Raw genomic sequence first — 18,444 nt, 5'->3', positions numbered from 1 at the left:
TTCCAGAGTCCCAGGTGGGCTTCTCAGGCTTGAAATGCCTTTTGTTCACCTGCCTCTGGCACATGTAGGATTATCTGCTTCAGATTTAGATCTGGCTTACTGGCGCCGGTTACATGAGTCAGCCCGAGGAGGTTACTTTTGGAGAGTACCCACATTTCCTCTAACTTTTTCCATCTATGAGCCAAACAAATTTTGTTATCTCCACTAAGAGATGTGCGGATGTGCACCCGTGATGGGGTCCAGGGGTCCCCAAGCACTGCAGCCCATCCGCAGGCAGGAGTGACTCTCACTCAGCAGGTAGAACAGGAAGTTTATTAGGCGACAGAGGCCCAGTTTCTCACAGAGGTGTCAGTACAGCCGTCAGAGACAGTCATTCCAACCCGTCCTGGGGAGAGGAGCCCGAGGGGGGCCCCTCTGGGGTGTAGCTTCCCTCCTCACCAGGCTGGCTGCCTTCCAGCTCCCTCTTCCCCCCCCAGCTTCCAACTGCCGCCTCCGATTCAAAAACCCCCTTTGGCTCCTCTCTTCTCTTTGTTCAGGGCAGAGGTGTTACCTGCCAGCCTAGGTTGTAGCCCCAGGGCCATCCTTAGCCACTGGGAGCTGCTCTCTTGTCTCCCACACATCCAGCCTGACTCTTACACTTGCACTCCCCCCACTCCATCACAGCACCACCAATAGAAACACACGCTGCCCACGGCGGGTGGCTGGGGGCACTCTGCTAGTCAGCTGGGTGGCACCCGAATCTCTCCTGGGTGGCCACCCAAGTGCTCAGCTTACAGAGATCACTGGCGACCATGCTCACATTTCAGGTCGTGCGAATTAAGGTGGCTGACACTTCCAGGCACTTAGTTACAGAGAGCACAGTGTACCAGAGTTCCAGAGACTGCACTGTTTGGTTTTGATCCCAATTCAGGATGTTGATTGATGGTGCTTGTTTTAAAAAAAAGAAAATACAGGACTTAGTCTGATTCCCATTTAACCTGAGAAACCGGCTTTTTTTTTCTCACTGCACCTGATGGCATCAGCTGTGCTGAGCTCGGACGCCACATGTTTTGAACGCTTGTGGGCTGCTCTAAGATGGTTTTCAAGGGAAGGTTTTGACACTGGAATTTGGCAGCAGCATGGGTGGAGAGCTAGAGTGGTCACGGCGTCTTTAGCACTGTCAGAGAGGTAGCCACGTTAGTGTGTGTCTTCAAGAGCAACCAGAAGTCCCATGGCACCTTATAGACTAACAGCTATTTTGGAGCATAAGCTTTTGTGGGCAAAGCTTATGCTCCAAAATAGCTGTTAGTCTATAAGGTGCCACGGGACGCCTGCTTGTTTTTATCACTGTCGTCATCTCTAGAGGCTCTGAGCTGGTCTAGCAAACAGGATGGTAAAAGGAATAGGGCGTGGAAGGAGGTACCAATGCTTTCTCTGGGGTCACCACTCTTGTGCCCTTTCTGTCAAACATAATTTCTGACAAAACTAAGAAAATTTCAGTTTTGCAGGAGGGAAAAAGAAGACTTTTCTCTTGGGGAAAAGCAAAATAACGGCTCCCCAGCTGCCTGACTGCCAGGCACTGATCTGGTTCACTTTCCAGCAGTGAACTTGACAAAAGGTTTCCTGGAGGGGTGCCAGGCTGTCACCCTCTCCTGCAGGCAGGCTGGAAGGCTGGAATTTCACAAATATACTTGACAAGCATCTTACAGGCAGGAAGCCAAAACATTCTGTTTCACGAGCAGTGAACAGAACTTCTCCTGAAAACCCTTCCTATGGGGGAAAAAAAATGTTTTTTGGCCTTGTGGGACAAAAGGGGGGAAAAAATCAAGCAGGCATAATTTTATGCAAATAAGAAGCAGCCTTTAGCACTTTAGAGACTAACACATTGATTAAGTCACGAGCTTTTGTGGGTTAGATGCACTTCTTCAGATGATTGAAGTAGAATTCAGAGTTTATATAGCCGGGGTGAAGGGACAGGGAGGAGAAGGGAAAGAAGGAGGGGGGGAAGGGTTACCAGTCGTTAATAGGAGGAGTTGATGAAACAAATTAAGTCAGCTGTGTCCCATTCCCATGAATTTCACAGCTGGGGAAATTGCCCTTGTAATGCATAAGACAGCTGAGATCTCTGTTAATGCCCAGATTAAATGTGTCAGGTTTGCAAATTAATTCCAATTGGGATGTCTCCCTCTGTGATCTTGTGGTAAAATCCTTTTGCAGGAGAATGTCTATTTTTAAATCCATCATTGACCGTCCAGGGAGGTTAAAGTGTTCTCCTAGAGGTGTTTGAATTCTTATTAAGATGTAAAAATGTTGGCCACACACACCTCCTGACATTGTCACAATGCTGTGTTTGTGTTTCAGAGCTTACTAAAGACAGCTGGCCACACTGAAACTGAACCTCTGAATTTCTGTAAAACACGACACCCGGAGACAGACAGACTGCTTGTCATTATTAGAAACGAGGACATATCTCTGCACATTCATAAAGTAAGTTCAAAAGCACCTTTCTTCTGCCAAAACTGGAAATACCTGTGCCAAATACGTCTTTCCATTTTTAAATCGGTTCAGAATCAGAAATCTGTCCTGAGTTTTGTCTTTAATTGTTTATGTCTGCATGCCTACTGATGGCGCCTGAAGGGTGTTGCCATTTAAAGCTAACAAAATATGCATGCAATGTGCATAGCCAAGGGGGTGTAAAAAAAGAAAAAAAATCAAGACAAAGAGCGTGTTTCTTTCACTGCTGTCGTCCGCTTCAGAATAGCTAGTGACCTCAGAAGTTATTACATTGCAGGCAAAGCGCTCGTCTGGGTTGCCTACTGTAACCACGCTCAGCTTTTCCAGATCTGCGCAGTTAAACCACAGAGGGGTGGCCACGTTCGTCTGTATCCTCACAAAACCAAAAAGCAGTCCTGTAGCACCTTAAAGACTAACAAAAGGACTTACTAGGTGACGAGTTTTCGTGGGACAGATCCACTTCTTCAGAGCTGGAAATTCTGATAAAAGTAAACTGGCATGATGAGACTGAGGTTTTTGTTGATTCCCTTGCAATGCGGAGACATAAAATAGGCTCTTTTTGAAATTCTACTACAATTATACTAGGGCACAGAGTAATTCAGAATAATTCTTTGCGGCCTCTATTGTAATTTTAAATCCCCTGTTTTCTCACTCTTACCTGTTAGCCTGTCTAATATGTGCTAGTTCTGAGACGTGACCAGAGACTGTTTAATAAAGTCCTGTCCTGTCCACAGCTCCAGCTTTTCCTGGTCTCTTGTAGCCCACGTGTTTTAAGAGGTACTAGAGTTCACTGTACCTTCTGAGTCAGGTTTGATTACACCCCCCGAACTCATGCTAGGCTCAGGTCTGTGAACTCACCGTTCCCAAGCCCATGCTTATGTCTCCACACTATATTGTAACTCCCTGTTTAAAATTGCTGGCCCTGGGCCTCACGGTCGAGCTAGCATGATCCTATTGCGCGAGGCAGACTTTCTGAGGCAGGTCTGTGACTTGGCCTGAGTCCGTTCTACAAGATGCTAGAACTTGGACTGAGTCACAGCAAGATGTGGGCACATCCCAAGCAGTGTTCGCTCTGATTTCTCCACCCCCAGTGTGGAATAAATTTTGTTATGTGCACCCAGGCATATGTGGTTGTGCACTAGCAGTAGAAATACAGGCTGCCGGCTGTGGGAGCTCTGTTAATCAGCTGGGTAGCAGCTGCATCTCTCCTGGGTGGCCACTCAAGCACTTGGCTTAGACAGAACACTGATCCCAAGCCACATCGCCTTAGCAGGGTCCTAGGACCGGGTCCTGAATATTGACCTGAGTCAGATGCTTACTGGCTTATATCTGTGGACGAAAGGAGGTCTGGAGCCCAAACTTGAGTCAGTTGAGTGCATACCCTGTGCAGGGGAGACATACCCATGGTCCTTGAATTGTTGCCAGAGGCTGCCAGTGCTCTGGGTGCAAGGTGGTGTCTTCAGCCCTGTGCTAGCAGTGAGAGAGAAATGCCTCACAGCTGTGCGAGTGACCACCACTGGCCTATCAAAGAGAGGGCAGAAGGGCCTCGGTCGAGTCACCCACAGCTTGGAGGGGCTTTGCTGCAGAGATTTGAGGGTGGTGTGTGTGCAGCCAGGAGGACATAGGCAGCATCCTCGAGCTACAGGGTCTGCTAGAAACGGAAAGAATGGGAGGAGTTCCTGGTTCCATGGTGCAAAGTCTGAGGGGTGAAGAGGCACATCACGTACATGAGGAACGTTTTTGCCTTTAACAGATCCCTTCCTTGCTGAGATTAAAGCACTGTCCGAACGTAACGTTTGCTGGCGTGGACAGCCTGGAGGACATCACTGATCACACTTACCAGGAGCTGTTTCACATGGGGGGGTTTGTGGTCTCTGATGATGAAGTGTTGGAAACGGTAACGTTAGGTGAGTCCGATTGTTCTGTTGCCTTTATCTGCATGAACATCTTTTGTCCTTGTTGCGGGAGGGTGATCGTTCCAGCCCGGTATTAATTCTGACTTAAATAGTCATTGGAAGCCCATGATGTGTCAAGGGAGCTTCATGGCTCTAGAAGGCCTTGGCATTGTCAGGAGCCTGTCGAGAGATGCTGTTCAGTAGCAGCATCCCTCTAATTTTTTCCGTCCATGGGCAGAATAAATTTTGTTATGTGCACCAAGGCTTGTGCAGATGTGTACCACCTGTGGAAACACAGGCTGCCCGTTGTGGGAGGTTCTGGGCACTGAGCTGATTAGCATGGTGGCATTTGAATCTCTTCTGGGCAGTCGCCCAAGCACTCAGCTTATGGGGAACTTTGGCTTTGGGAATACTGGCTGTAAAGTCTACTGACCAGTCAGGCCAGAGCATTTTTCCAAAGATGAGACATGTTGCCAGAGGCTTTTCTTTTTCTGGATTGAATGTAAGGCTTGTGAAAGGCATCAGGTTGACTTCCCTCCACCCACAAAATGGGCACGGTCTCCAGTTTTTCTTAGCCCTGACAGCAAGAGATCTTTGCTATGGCTGATACGGCAGTGTAGTGCCTGGGGCCCTTTGGCTGAGGTCAGCTCATGCTGATGAGAATGGCAACATTATGTGGTGTGAGATTCCCACTCGCCGATTTCCCATGCGCCAAAGGACAGTGGTTAGTCATGTCTTCTGGCTGCTACCAATCTTCACTGGAGAAGCACAAGTGAAAGATGCCTCCATTCTGATAACCCCTTGAACTCTCACTGGAAATAATGCAAACCTCTAGTGAAGTTCTTGGCCTTCTGATTGCTCTTTAAGAACCTGAAAACGTGTTGCCTGTAGGTAGCAATAATTAGACACCTAGTCTGCCAGACAGCACTTGATTCTGACTCCATACTGACCCGTTCCTTTCCCCACAGGCCAGCTGAAAGAAATTATTAAAACCTTGGAGAAGCTGAACAGTCATGGAAGGTGGAAATGGCTACTGCACTACAAAGAAAGCAAAAAGCTAAAAGAAGACATAAGGTAACAGCACAGATTTGTCAAGAACAAATCACGTCAAACTACCTTGTAGCTTTTGTTCATATGATAACAAGCCTTGTGGAAGGGAGGAAAGTAGTAGATGTGGTATATCCTGACTTCAGTAAGGCTTTTGATACAGTCTCACATGACCTTCTCATTAACTAATGAGGGAAATACAAGCTAGAAGGGGCTACTGTAAGGTGGGTGCAGAACTAGTTGGAAAACCATTGCCAGAGAGGGTGTGTGAACTGAGCTATCAATCAACAGATCTCATCTTCTGTGACACCATTGTTAAGCAACTAAACCAGTCCTTGATCAGCAGAGCCGATCACAGATGTCACATAAAAAAATGCCAATTTCAGGTGTTGTACGTTCTTTTTGGATTCTTCCTTTTCCTGTAGTGCCTGGATAGGCTGACTCTCAAAGCAGCTAAGAGCCTGCACCGTGGTTTGCCACCAGGACAATCTGTCCTCAAGTAGAGTTTCCAGATCAATGGAAGATACGCCACATGACTGCATGTTGGCCTTTAAGATGTCTTTATAGAGCTTATACTGATGACCAATAGAGCGCTTTCCATGAGCAAGTTGGCCAAAGAAGCCCATCTTTGGTATACGTGTATGGACCTCCCTCATAGCATGACCAATCCAGTGAAACTGCTTGTTCATGAGATTGCATCCATGCCCATGACACCACACAGCTTAAAAACACCCACATTAGGAATTTTGTCCCACCAGTTCACGAGGGCGATCTTCCTCAGACAGCACCGATGGAACCGATCAAGTTCCACCACACGGCGGTGATATATTGACCATGATGCTGAGCCGTACAGGAGGATATTCAGGACAACTTCCTGATAAACTGCCAGAGAGTGGTTATCAGTGGAAAGATGGAAAGATATCAGGTGGGGTTCTGCAGGGAGGAATCTGTTCTGGCTTCGGTTCTGTTCGGCATTTTCACCAGTGATTAAATTGTGACATAGAGACTACGCTTATAAAGTTTGTGGACAGTACCAAGCGGGGAGGGGTTGAATCTGCTTTGGAGAAGAGGACTGGAATTAAATGATCTGGACAAACAGCAGAAATGGTCTGAGGTAAATAGGATGAAATTCAATACGGACAAATGCAAAGTCCTCCACTCACGCAGGAACGATGAGTTGTGCACGTACAAAATGGAAAACGACTACCAAGGAAGGAATCTTGTGGGTCAGGGTAAATCACAAGCTAAATGAGAGTCAGTTGTGTGCTACTGTACTACTACTGTGTCAGCAGAAGTGTCAGAGGCACGAGGCGAGAAGTAATACTGCTCTGCTCTGCTGATTAGGCTTCAGCTGGAGTATGTGGGCGCCACATTTCAGGAGAGATGAGCACAAACTGGAGAAAAGTGACACAGTCGATCAAAGGTCTCGAAAACATGACTGATGAAGGAAGATTGAACTGACTGGGTTTGTTTAGTCTGGAAAGGAGAGGATGGAGAGGGGCCGTATGAGTTTTCAAGTATATAAAAGACTGGTACAGGGAGGAGGGAGGTAGATTGTGCTCCTGAACTTTTGAGGCTAGATCAAGAACTGACAGGCTGAAATTGCAGCAAGGACAGTTTAGGTTGGACATTAAGAAAACCTTTTTTTCAGGGTGGCGAAGCCCTGAAATAAATTGCTTAGGGGAGGCTGCGGAATCTCCACCACTGGAGATTTACAAAAGCAAGTTAAAAGCTTGTCAGGGCGAACTGGACAATACTTATTCCTGCCGTTAGAGCAGTGCAAATCCTGAGATATCTGCAGGTATCCACACCCCCAGGTACGCACAAAGATACCTGCAGCTCATTTTTGCAGATGCTGATAGGCACTTTGTATTTAAAACCCTGCCGATGTGCAGGTCTCTGCTGGAGGTCAGTGGGCGTGGGCATCAGCATCTGTCGATGTGGATGTCCATGGATCGGTTTTGCGGGCGTGGATTCAGATACTGTATCCGCGCAGGGCTTTACCCACCATGAGTGCAGGGGATTGGACTAGATGATCTCTCCAGGTCCCTTGCATGCCTCCAAGGCTAAGGTAATGACAACACTGGCTGGCTGGTTTCCCAGGGCTTGTGTGCACAGCTCTCCAGTGCGGATTGCAGGGATGTGATTTCTAGAGCAGTTTAACCTGTTGCACTTGAACTGCTCTGAGCAGATCCGGCCGGTATGAACTAGAAGACCCCCCTTTGTATTGATACAGGCTTGTTTCAAAAAGGGCTGCATTATGCCATCAAGAGCACACCCCAGAGTCCATACCCTCACCTCGGAGACCAGGCCCCAGTCTGATACACTGCCCTTCAAGTGGGCTTTTATCACACGTGTGCAGTAAACTCTTTCATAGCCTGCAGCCTCGGGACTGGGAAGTTGCCAGATATTCAAATAGTCGGGATAGTAGAGAGGTATACCTAGCAATGCATAACTCTAAAGAAAAACAAGATTAGATATTAGCAAAAAAACAGAAATGTGTGCAGAAGTACTGTATTTACTAACAGCAGCAGTAGTGTACACTATAAACTTATACTCCATTTGCTGGATTTATTTGCACTTACTTTCACTGTGCTGTACTTTCGGGAAACGTAACTAAAATTTACTTACAGTTAAAATGATGGTTATTTATTTGAGAGTTCCAGATGACAGAATGCCAGACATGAAAGAGTTTGCTGTATAAATAATACAGCTTGCCATCACAGTCCTCAGTAAGGCCGGTATGGACGGCTAGGGCTAGTTAAGCATCCAAAACATTGTCCCGATCGCCTAATTGAGCTGATTGGGGGTTTTAAGTTCTGCTTGTGTAACTTTTTGTTTCTATGAGCCACTTTTTTGTTAGACAAGAAGCTGCTCCAGCAAGTTTAGAACTAAAATTTTAAAACCAGACCATGAATCAAGTACAAATTAAAAACGTTGTCTGATACAGATCAGCAAAAGTCAGAGACCTCAGCGCAAGCGTTGATTTTCCTTTGAATTTTGTGCTTTGCTGCTCTTGGCTGTGCTGTGTGACCTCGGACCTGATGACAACTCGGTAGCAGAAGCAAGAGTAGAACTCTGGAATTCTGTCGTCTTCTAGTTGTCAGAACACGCCCTCAGCCACAGGAACCCTCCTTCGATCTGTTAACAGTGGGGAGTCCAGGAAGAGGCCTCTTTCTCTGCAACTATGTTGACTATTATACATGCACAATGGTGGGGGAAAAAGATTATGCTTGCAAAAACAAGCACTCCAGAATTAAGGTTGCCAGTAGTCTTTAATTGAATGAGCACATACTGTCTTTCCACTGGCCACCTGCCTCATTTAGGCTACGTCTACACTAGCACACTACATCAAAGTAGCCTATTTCGACGTAAGAACATCAAAATAGGCTACTTTGACACGTATCGTCTACACGTCCTCCAAGGCTGGTGCCGTCGAAGTAGCGATGGAGAACGTTGAATGGAGCTGTCCCGGAAGGAAATGCAGAGCGTCCACACACACAAGTGCTCCCCGTCGAAAAAGCCCCAAGCCGCTCCCTTAAAGAGCCCCTCCCAGACACACTTGGCCTGCACAGCATGAGATCCACAGAGCCGACAACCAGTTGCAGACCCCGTGCACGCAGCATGGACCCCCAGCTGCAGCAGCAGCAGCCAGAAGCCCTGGGCTAAGGGCTGCTGTGCGCAGTGACCACAGAGCCCCGCAAGGGCTGGACAGAGCGTCTCTCAACCCCTCAGCTGATGGCCGCCATGGAGGACCCTGCAATTTCGACGTGGCGGGACGCAGATCATCTACATACGCCCTACTTTGACACTGAACATCGAAGTAGGGCGCTATTCCCATCTTCGGATAGGAATAGCGATTTCGATGTCTCACCACCTAACGTTGATTTCAACGTCGAAATAGCACACGGTGTGTGTAGACGCAACGCATGCTATTTCAGTGTTGTGCCAGCTACTTCGAAGGAGCCGGCTAGTGTAGACGCACCTGTAATGTATATTGCCAAAGTGTGCAGCGTCACTGAAAACAAAGTTATAGCATATCTGCAATTAAAATACTAGCGGTTATGGTGGATGAAAGGCTGGATATGAGTAAACAGTGCGCCCTTGCAGCCAAGAAGGCTAACGGCATACTGGGGTGCATTAGGAGGAGTATTTCAAGCAAATCTAGAGAAGTAGTTATTCCCCTCTGTTCGGCACTGATGAGGCCACATCTTGACTATTGTGTCCAGTTTTGGGCCCCCCAGTATAAAAAGGGTGTGGATTTGCTGGAGCAGGTTCAGTGGAGGGCAACAAAAATGATTGAGGGTCTGGAGCACAAGACCTAGGAGAGAGGCTGAGGGATTTGGGCTTATTTAGTTTGCAGAAGAGAAGACTGAGGGGTGATTTAACAGCAGCCTTCAACTTCCTGAAGGGGAGCTCTAAAGAGGAGGGTGAGAAACTGTTCTCAGTGGTGTCAGATGGCAGAACAAGGAGCAATGGTGTGAAGTTACAGAACGAGAGGTGTAGGTTAGATATTAGGAGGGTGGTGAAGCATTGGAATGCATTACCTAGAGAGGTGGTGGATTCTCCATCCCTCGAGGTTTTAAGTCCCGGCTTGACAAGGTCCTGGTTGGGATGACTTAGTGGGGGTTGATCCTGCTTGAAGCAGGGGGCTGGACTCAACGACCTCCTGAGGTCCCTTCCAGCCCTGTGATTCTGTGAAAAAGCTACTCATGCTGCATTGGTGTTACTGGCACCGGGCCAGACCCTGCTGTCCAAATCATTGGAAGTTACCTGTCTAAGGACTCCACCATTTGGCTTATTGACTTCAGCATTTGCAGCACGTTGTGGATTTTCCGACGCATATTAAAGAAAATTTATTCATTCACAAATTTCTGTGATGCGGTTTCAGATACAATGGATTTGGCTGCATTATTAAACTGTCAGATCAACTCAGGCTCCATATAAGCTTTGTAAAGGCAGAGTTTTCCAAAAGCTTAAGGAGACATTGTCAGCCTGAACTCTCATCAGTGGGAAGAACCAGCTGACCATGTTTTTTAAGCCCTGCATTGGCCACAGAGTTCCCCGGATAATGTTTGTGGCTTTGTCATTTTCAAATGATTTTTCTTTCCCCTGTTGGTGTGTGAAAGACTCACATAAAGATGACTGTGCCAGAAAACAGTGAAACTAACTAGTCAGGAAGTGCTGCCCAAGTTATTTATGCCGAAAAACACAGAGGAAAAAACCTTTTCCCTCATTTCTCTGTCAGTCATTTCAGGTGTGACTTGCAAGAGCTGGACATTTTTTAAGAGGTGATTTAACTGTGCAATGTCTGTGTAATAATACTGCTGCTATGGTGTCTTTGAAATGAAAATAACTTGTTTGGATTTGAACATTCCCCTTCTGTCGTCTTCCCCAGCTAAGTGAGTGGGCCAGAAAGTGAAACTTACTAGGCTCAGCAGTGAAAACTGAGCAGTACAGAAAGGAAAATTGGTGAAAAATACATCAAGTTTTAAAAGCCTTTCACCTCCAGGGAGCTCATGCATGAGCCCAAGTCAGGAAATGTGATTTTCCATCTGCCGGCGTGTCCCTGGGAATGGCTTCTGGCATGCTGGGCTCTGTGGATACATCTGCATTGCTGCTAGATAAATAAAGCCATGGCCTTGAGTCTAAGAGCCTGGTTTGCAGACTGGCACTGATGCTTCAGTGCCCAGCGTAGCCAGGGGAATGTTCTTGCTGAGGCTTGATGGGTTTCAGGGCCTGGCTCTTGCCTTAGTGGGAACATCTATCCCACAGGTGGGCAGCCTGCGGTTCACCGTTCCTGGCTGATGGGAGCTGTGGGTGGCTGTACCCAGGGGCGTAAGGAGAAGGACTTGTCTAGCAGCCAGCCAGTGGCTTACCTTGACGAGCCGCTCACAGCCTGCAGACCACCCCTGATAAACGCTGCTCTTTGGATATGCTGTGGCCCATTGACCCAGGCTCTGAGATGCGCTGCTGGACATACGCTAAAAGGGCTCATCTTCAGAAGCTGCCAGCCAAGGGTTTTGCACAAAGCTTGACGCTCCCAGGCCTCTCCGTTGACACGTGGGAGAACCTGGTCCAGGACCGTCCCCAGTGGAGAGCGGTAATCCGTGAGGGGGTGGCACAATCTGAGAGGTCCCACCACGGTGCAGACGAGAAGAGGCGGAGAAGAAAAGAGCAGCAAAAACTGCCCTGTGTCCCTCCAACAGCTACCAACACCTGCCCCTTCCGTGATGAGATCTGCAGCTCCAGCATCGGGCTGGCCAGCCATCGGTGGACTCCCAAATAGGAGAGTAGCATGAAGACTTCCTCCTCGTTCTCGAGTGACCGCCAAGAAGGACTCCAATTAGACGGAAGCAGGCCCTTCTCGAGAACGGCTCCAGTGATCGTTACAGGGCATCTCAGCTGACAAGGACAAACCACCCCGAGATCTCTCAGGCAGTGGTCACCTGTGGGAGCTTCCTCGGCAAACTTTCTTGCAAAGTGGGTGGAGAGTGGTGGTGGCCGAGAGAGGTACAGAGGGGGAACCATGTTAGTCTGTAGCTTCTCAAAAACCCAAGCAGTCCCGTAGCCCCCTTAAAGACGAACCATTTTATTTAATAGGCAATGAGCTTTCGTGGGTCTAAAGACCCACGAAAGCTCATTGCCTATTAAATAAAATGGTTCGTCTTTAAGGGGGCTACGGGACTGCTTGTGGTTTTTGTAATTACTAATCTAGTTCCATCGGTGAGGTTAACAAGCGTACAGACCTGCAGGGAGGAAAGGTCCAAGCATCTGGAACAAAAGTTTTCAATATTATCCGTGATGCCTCTCCAGCTGAACATAACTGAGGTTGCCGCTCACTGGGCCAAACTCGTTTCTGTTCCGACAGGGTGGGTTCCACCACGTACAAGAAGAACTTGCTGCTGAAATCCAGCCTGGAAGCCAGTATCATCCAAGTTCTTCACTACCATCAGTGCGACTCCAAAGGGGGCCCGAAAGCCGGGCCGCTGAAGTGCCTGCTGAACTTGCAGGTTCAGCACGTCCAGGCGAGGTTTGCCGTATATCTCACAGGTAAGGGGCGAGCTCGGGACATTGATTTATTCTACAGCAGCACCCTGTAGGCCCAGGTGGCATCGTGGCCTCAATGCGTCAGGGCCTGACCGCTCTGGGTGCTTTACGGTCTTAAGGGTCCGTGCCCTCAAATGGTTTGCCTTCTAACGCCGGCCAGGCATGGGTGGTGGGTGTGAAACACGGCACGAGATGAGGGGGACCAGAACAGGGATGTCTGGTTGCACATAGTTCTGGAGTCTATTGCTGACTGACAGATTTGGGCAAGAATTATACACTCATCCCTCATTAAACGAATACTTTACTAACGCGCAGTTGCTTAAACGAGGGCCAGGTTTACTTACCTCTGTTCACTCTACGAGTGAACTCCCCCCAGCTAACACGAGCCTTACCCCCGCCCCGCGGCTCCAACCTGCCGCAGCCTGACCCCCGCCCACCCTGCAACCCCCACCCATGGCAGCCCGCCCCGTCCCGCAGCAGCTTGACTCCTGCCGCCGGCCCCGCGACCCCAACCCGCGGCAGCCTTAACCCCTGTGCGGGCCCGCAGACTGGCCGCACGGCAGCCTGACACCCACACCCCCTGCCAGCCTGACCCCACCGCACCTCCACCAGCCCCACAGCAGCCTGACCCCACCGCACCTCCGCTGGCCCCATGGCAGCCTGACCCCCATCTCCCCTCCCTGCCAGCCCGGCAGACCTAACCTGTTGCAGTCTGAACCCCTCCCACCAAACCACACACCCAACCTCCAGCAGCCTGAGTCCCCCCACAACCCCACAGACCCAACCAGCCACCAGGTTTTAACCCTCCCTCCTGCTCATGGCCCCAGACTGCCCCCAGCCTTTAACCTTTGCCACCCCCCAGCTCCAGGTTCACTTACCTTCCAAAAGCAGCGCTGCCCGCAGCCGCCTCTTTGCCCAGCTCTAGGAACCCATCAGAGACTTCACCTGTATTTTAATGGGAATTTAGCGTCCCTCTTCCGAGTTTTCGCCTGCAAACACAAAGCTGGGAACCCCTTGCGCTCGTCGAGCGAGGGGTGAGTGTAATGAGTGCAAACAAAGGAACGTTGAACGCTCATTAACTCAGCGTTTATAGGCAATTACCTGGACTGCCCTCTTGTCCTGCTACGAGGTGGGGGGAGGGCGTAGCCATAGCACAGGGAAGGGCTGAGCAGATTTTACACACCAGACCCCAACTTTTATCCCTGAAATTAGCAGGGCCCGCCCCCCCCCCCCAACGTAATCCAAACTGATGGGCATTTCAGTTATGCTCTGATGGGGAAAAGCCCTTTGGCACGTGTAAGGAAGCAAGGCCGTGGAACGTACCAACTTGCGTTAATCGGCCTGTAAATGAGACCGCCCACACCTGAAAACGGTGACAGATTTCAAAGGCGTTAATGAGATGAAGGAGCCCAAGACGCAGCAGATGATTGGGCTGCGCCTCGTGCATGGGAAATTTCACGCCCCCACCCAAGGGGACCTGCCCCCCACTTTGTACCCCCCTGGCGCAGGGGCCTGGGAGCACAGCCGGTCTGTGTTCCCAGCGTGGTGACTGCCTGGCGTCTTTACTGGAAGGCTGCACCCGACCCGGGCTTCCATTCACTCTTCCGCAAAATGAGCGTGGTCATGAGTCCCTGGGGCGTGCAGTGGGGCTCCACCTTTCAGTCTAAGGGTGGAAAAGCCAGGGCTTTTTTTCTGCCGGAACCCCCCAGACCAGCGGTTCTGGCACCTTTATTTCCCTGCGCGGGGCAGGGCGATGCGCCGGGGGCCACTCTGGGCAGCTCATGCCTGGCTGGGCCACACTGGGAGCCACTGCAGGTGGCCTGTGCATGGCTGGGCTGCACCGGGAAGCCGCTGTAGGAGGGAGAGAGGAGGAACCACAGGCAGCTCCTGTGTGAGGCAGGTGGGGGGTTAAGCCTGGGGCGGGAGGTGGGGTGGTTTGGGGCTGTGAGGGGGCAGGGGTGTTAAGCTGCCTGGGGGTGAAGGGGAGGTAGTTGACGATGAGTTCCTGCACCCTTTTTCTTCTGGAAAAAACGCACGGGATGAGGCCCTGCTACTATCACCTGCTGCTGCAGACGGTCGCATTCCTTCTCGCCGATAACCTCAGAGCACTTCGCAAGAATTTCAGGAATTAAAGCTCAAAAGAGCCTGGCAAAGCGATAACGTTACCTGCTCTTTGGGGAAGCCAATGCATAGACCAGCCATGCCCCATCCCACGAGAGCAGGGGTAGATCTCCCCCCAGCGCTTTCCTCGGCCGTGTTTGTGCAGTTTTGCAAAATCCCACTGGCCCAGTGCCAGTAGGTTATTGTGAAGCCGATAAACTATGAACGGTTTCTTTTGCGTTCATCACAGAGGCCAGGAGAGTTGTGGCTGCTTTGGGAAACTGTGGGGCCCCTTTTCAAGGCTGCTTAAGGCACTAATCTGTTTCCTTGGTCTCTCTTGTTGTAACTGGCTGCGCAGCTGATGTCCCCAGAGCATGGTGCAGTCATTCACTGAAGTTTGCAGAACAGCAAATAATAATTGGAACGGGTCATTTCAGCCAGGGAGAGAAACCTCCCGCACTCGGCGTCCCGTGGGCTGACGGGGCCGAGCAGCGATAAGCACAAAGCACTGCTTGGTTTCACGAAGGGCCTTCTTACTGCTGCTTTTCCGCTTGCAGATCAGCCCAGCGCCAGCCGAGAGGCCTTAGAGAGCAAAGGCATCTTAGTGACCGACGCAGATAACTTCACTGGAACTGTGCAGAAAATGGTCGCCCCGTTTCACGGCAGCTGTTGGTAAGACAAGACGAGGGGGTCCGTGGCCAGGCTGAGCTGGGTAAGCACAGAGCCAGCAAATCACGTACCAGACTGCTCCCTCCTGGAGGGATTTTGTCAGCGCACCCTGTGGGGAGAGAGCGACTCAGACCGCACACAGAGCCTGTTCTGGAAGGGGGCGAAATCGCCCGGTAGCCTGCAATTGTCTTCCTCCCGGCCGCGGCAGGGGCTTGGCTGCTCAAGGGCTCCACCTGGTGCTTTGGGAGAGGGAGTCGCCTTTGTCAGTACAGCCCTCGTATGCTGTCTCTACAACACAGGGGCTGGGACTCCCAAGGACTGCTGCCCTTTGCATCCAGGCTGGGGCCTGGCACCTGGTAAATCAGGAGGAGTCACGCCGGGCGTTCCTGGAGCGCTGTCTGTCTCCCGGCACGGCCCAGGAGAGCAGCAGGTTCCAGAACACAAGTCAGAGGACCCCAGAGCTCCGGCCTGGAATTCCGCAGGGAGCGGAGCACAGTGGCTTTGAGAGAGGGGCCCTGCCCCGCAGGCCCAGCCTGCGTGTTTCCAGCTACGCCAGGTGCGCCCACAGCGGTAACGCCCAGCCACGCGTCCCTGCGTCAGATGGTCGAGCTGATCAAAGGGCAGCGTGGCCTCTTAGGGCCGGGCACCTCTCAGATGGGCACAGTGGAGTCAGACCCGCAAACACGTCCACCAGGCTCTGGTCTCGGCCGGAGAATCCCAGGCTGCGCCTCTCCTGCATCCTCCCCTTCCCACCACTCCAGCTCCCCCTTCCCACCTGGCCACGAGGGGATTCCAGGCCTCGTTGTCTTGCTGCCACTGTCCCGATTGCTCCTCACTCTGCCCCCAGTTTGAAGAAGGGGGTCACCTCTGACGGATTACGCAACCAAGAGTCAGGTCCTTATTAGCTTTAAAGCTGCAGCTCCTGCTTGCTTGGGCAGAGCACGTAACTGCCCCCGGGCTCAGCACCAGCGCTGGGCTCGTCCGAACTGACCCCTGGAGTCAGCCGAGGGCTGCAGAACACCCTCCTGCACACTGCAGCGACGGTGCTGGGAGCACCGAGGGGCTGAGTCCCTGCAGCCTCCCTTGCTCCAGCAGCACTTGGACTCTAAACCCAAGGCTGCCCGTCTCCGGGAGCCCAGCGAGCTCGTGTTCAAAGTCCCACATACTGCGAGCTGGAGAGGGGTGCAGCCGGGAGGCCGATCAGGCGAACGCTGCAGGGTCGCTCAGCCCCTGGTGCGCACAGCGTGTTGAGGCAGGTGGTTAGCGCACAGAGCAGGGGAGAGGGGTACGTCCCGGTAGCGGTACAGTGAAGAGCAGGAGTGTTTGGTGCCCCCTTGCTCAGCCAGACAGCGCGTGCAGGATAGGAACAGCCTCACCTCTGCTGAGCCCAGGCCCTGTGTTGCTGGCTACATGGCCCAGCTGGGCAGGAACACGAAACCCATGTCAAGGGGCTGGTGCTGCCCTGAATGGAGGCCTGGAAGTGAGCTCTCCTTCCCCTCCACAGAGGAAACCCCCTGCTACGGTGGCCAAGTAGGAGCTGCAACCCCAAGGGGAAGAAGGGGGGGGACAGAGCAGGTGGCTGCAGAGTCTGAGATCTTTGACGTAAACGACGGTGCCCTGGGCACAGGTAGGGAGGGAAGAGCAGAGTCTCTGGGAAAGTTCCCCTGGGTGAGACTCTGCTGCAGGGACCGGGAAGTGGTAGCTTAGGTTGTCAGTCGCCCAGCCGGCTGGATATTCTTCCAGCAACTCAACCCCCATGGTGGCAGTGCGGCACTCCCCTGCGGACACCGACAAGATGCTGCCTGTCTCACAGCAGAGGGCGGCTAGCCAGGGCTGTTTAACCCGCTTGGGGAGGGAGGCTGCTAAAAACCATCTGAATCGTCGTGAAATTCAAGTGCAGCACCGGTGGTTCCAGACTCACACCCGCCACTTTTGTGAGCTAGTCTAGAGGAAGGTCACAGGTTTGGATTCTGCTGTTAGAACACAAAGCTTGAGGCCCACAAGGCAGCTGGGGGCAGGGGTAGCTTTTCCCTTTTTAAGTAGGAGGTTCTGTATTTAAGGATTGCCAAGCCGCTGGCTAAGGGAGGATCTGCGTCCCCTCTCCCTGCGGAAGGGGGAGGGTTATTGTATTGTATCCAGTGGGTTAAGTTATTTGTTTTCCGAAGTTAGTTCGGCTGCACCTGGGAACAATAGGTTTACTTGAAGGTTAGGAGGGATGTTAGTTCATTTTTAGCAAATGCTTTGTATAAATGCATGTGTATGTACATAAGCTACACAACCTGCATGTGGTATATGAGCAACAGGCTGCTTGGACATTTTCAGCACATTGGAATACTACACTTGCTCACCAAGGCTGCAGTGGGTCAGTCACCCAACACTACGTTCAGGTCACACTCGGTTCTCACTCGATGGTACCATTGGACTAGTAGGTGTCCAGTTTTCTGCGAGCTGGAGCTCTTGTAAATAGCAGAACAGCAGGATTTGGGGGCAGCTATTTAAAAATGAAGATGTTTTGAAGACATGGCACCAGTTAAACATTTGTAAGAGACCCAAAGTATCTAGCCAGTGGACGTGTTTTGTAACGATTCAGTTTTTTTTTAAATAAAGCAAACACCAAATAAAGCTGTTGCGTCCAGGCTGACTTTGTGTAAGGTTTGACTAATAAAGGAAGCCTAGTCCATGGCTCCTGCAGCTTGCTGGGGCTAGGATTTTACCACTCAGACGTCCTTCCCTGTAATTTAGTACAGCTTAACCCCTGTGGATGACCCAAGGCCCCAGCCAGCTACAGCACCTTGTGGGAGGGGAGATATACAGGCAGCTGGGTGTGCCCTTTTATGTGCCCCAAGAACTATGGCCCAGGAAGGAGCAGCCTGCAGCACCAGGTTGGGGCAACACCTGGGGCCAGTTAAGCAGCTGCAGCCACTCAAGGCCTGGGGAGCCCTTAGAAAGGCTTCCCCCCAAGAAGGCAGGGGAAGGAGACAGAGGATGGACTGGGGAGAGAAGACACACCAAGGAGAACTGCAGCTAGCAGAGGAAGATACTGCAGTTGTGTTACAAGGGCATCTGGCAGAAGTGGCCCAGGGAGGCAGGCTGTGGCACTAGGAGGACCCAGAGAGGGAAGCCCCTTCTGCCCAGGGTCCTTGGGCTGGAACCCAGGATGTGTGGGAGGGGACTGGGTTCCCCCCCCGCC

The 18,444-nt window shown here is 51.2% G+C and overlaps 1 protein-coding gene across 2 annotated transcripts in view; it reads left to right on the top strand.

Moving 5' to 3' along the window:
* The window catches only part of TASOR2 (transcription activation suppressor family member 2), a 92,106-nt gene extending 74,236 nt beyond the window's left edge, over positions 1-17,870 (top strand). For both annotated transcript variants that reach the window (XM_074976148.1, XM_074976138.1), the window contains exons 19-23: positions 2,341-2,466; positions 4,247-4,400; positions 5,357-5,462; positions 12,307-12,488; positions 15,143-17,870. In XM_074976148.1, the coding sequence (XP_074832249.1) occupies positions 2,341-2,466; positions 4,247-4,400; positions 5,357-5,462; positions 12,307-12,488; positions 15,143-15,261 (687 nt within the window). In that variant the 3' untranslated portion in view covers positions 15,262-17,870. The remainder of the gene's footprint in view (positions 1-2,340; positions 2,467-4,246; positions 4,401-5,356; positions 5,463-12,306; positions 12,489-15,142) is intronic.
* The last annotated feature ends 574 nt before the right edge of the window (positions 17,871-18,444 follow it).

The sequence above is a fragment of the Carettochelys insculpta genome, chromosome 1 (assembly GCF_033958435.1).
Source record: "Carettochelys insculpta isolate YL-2023 chromosome 1, ASM3395843v1, whole genome shotgun sequence".
NCBI classification, from domain to species: domain Eukaryota; kingdom Metazoa; phylum Chordata; order Testudines; family Carettochelyidae; genus Carettochelys; species Carettochelys insculpta.
The sequence above is the reverse complement of the archived record's forward strand: the minus strand, read 5'-3'. Positions and strand labels throughout refer to the sequence as shown.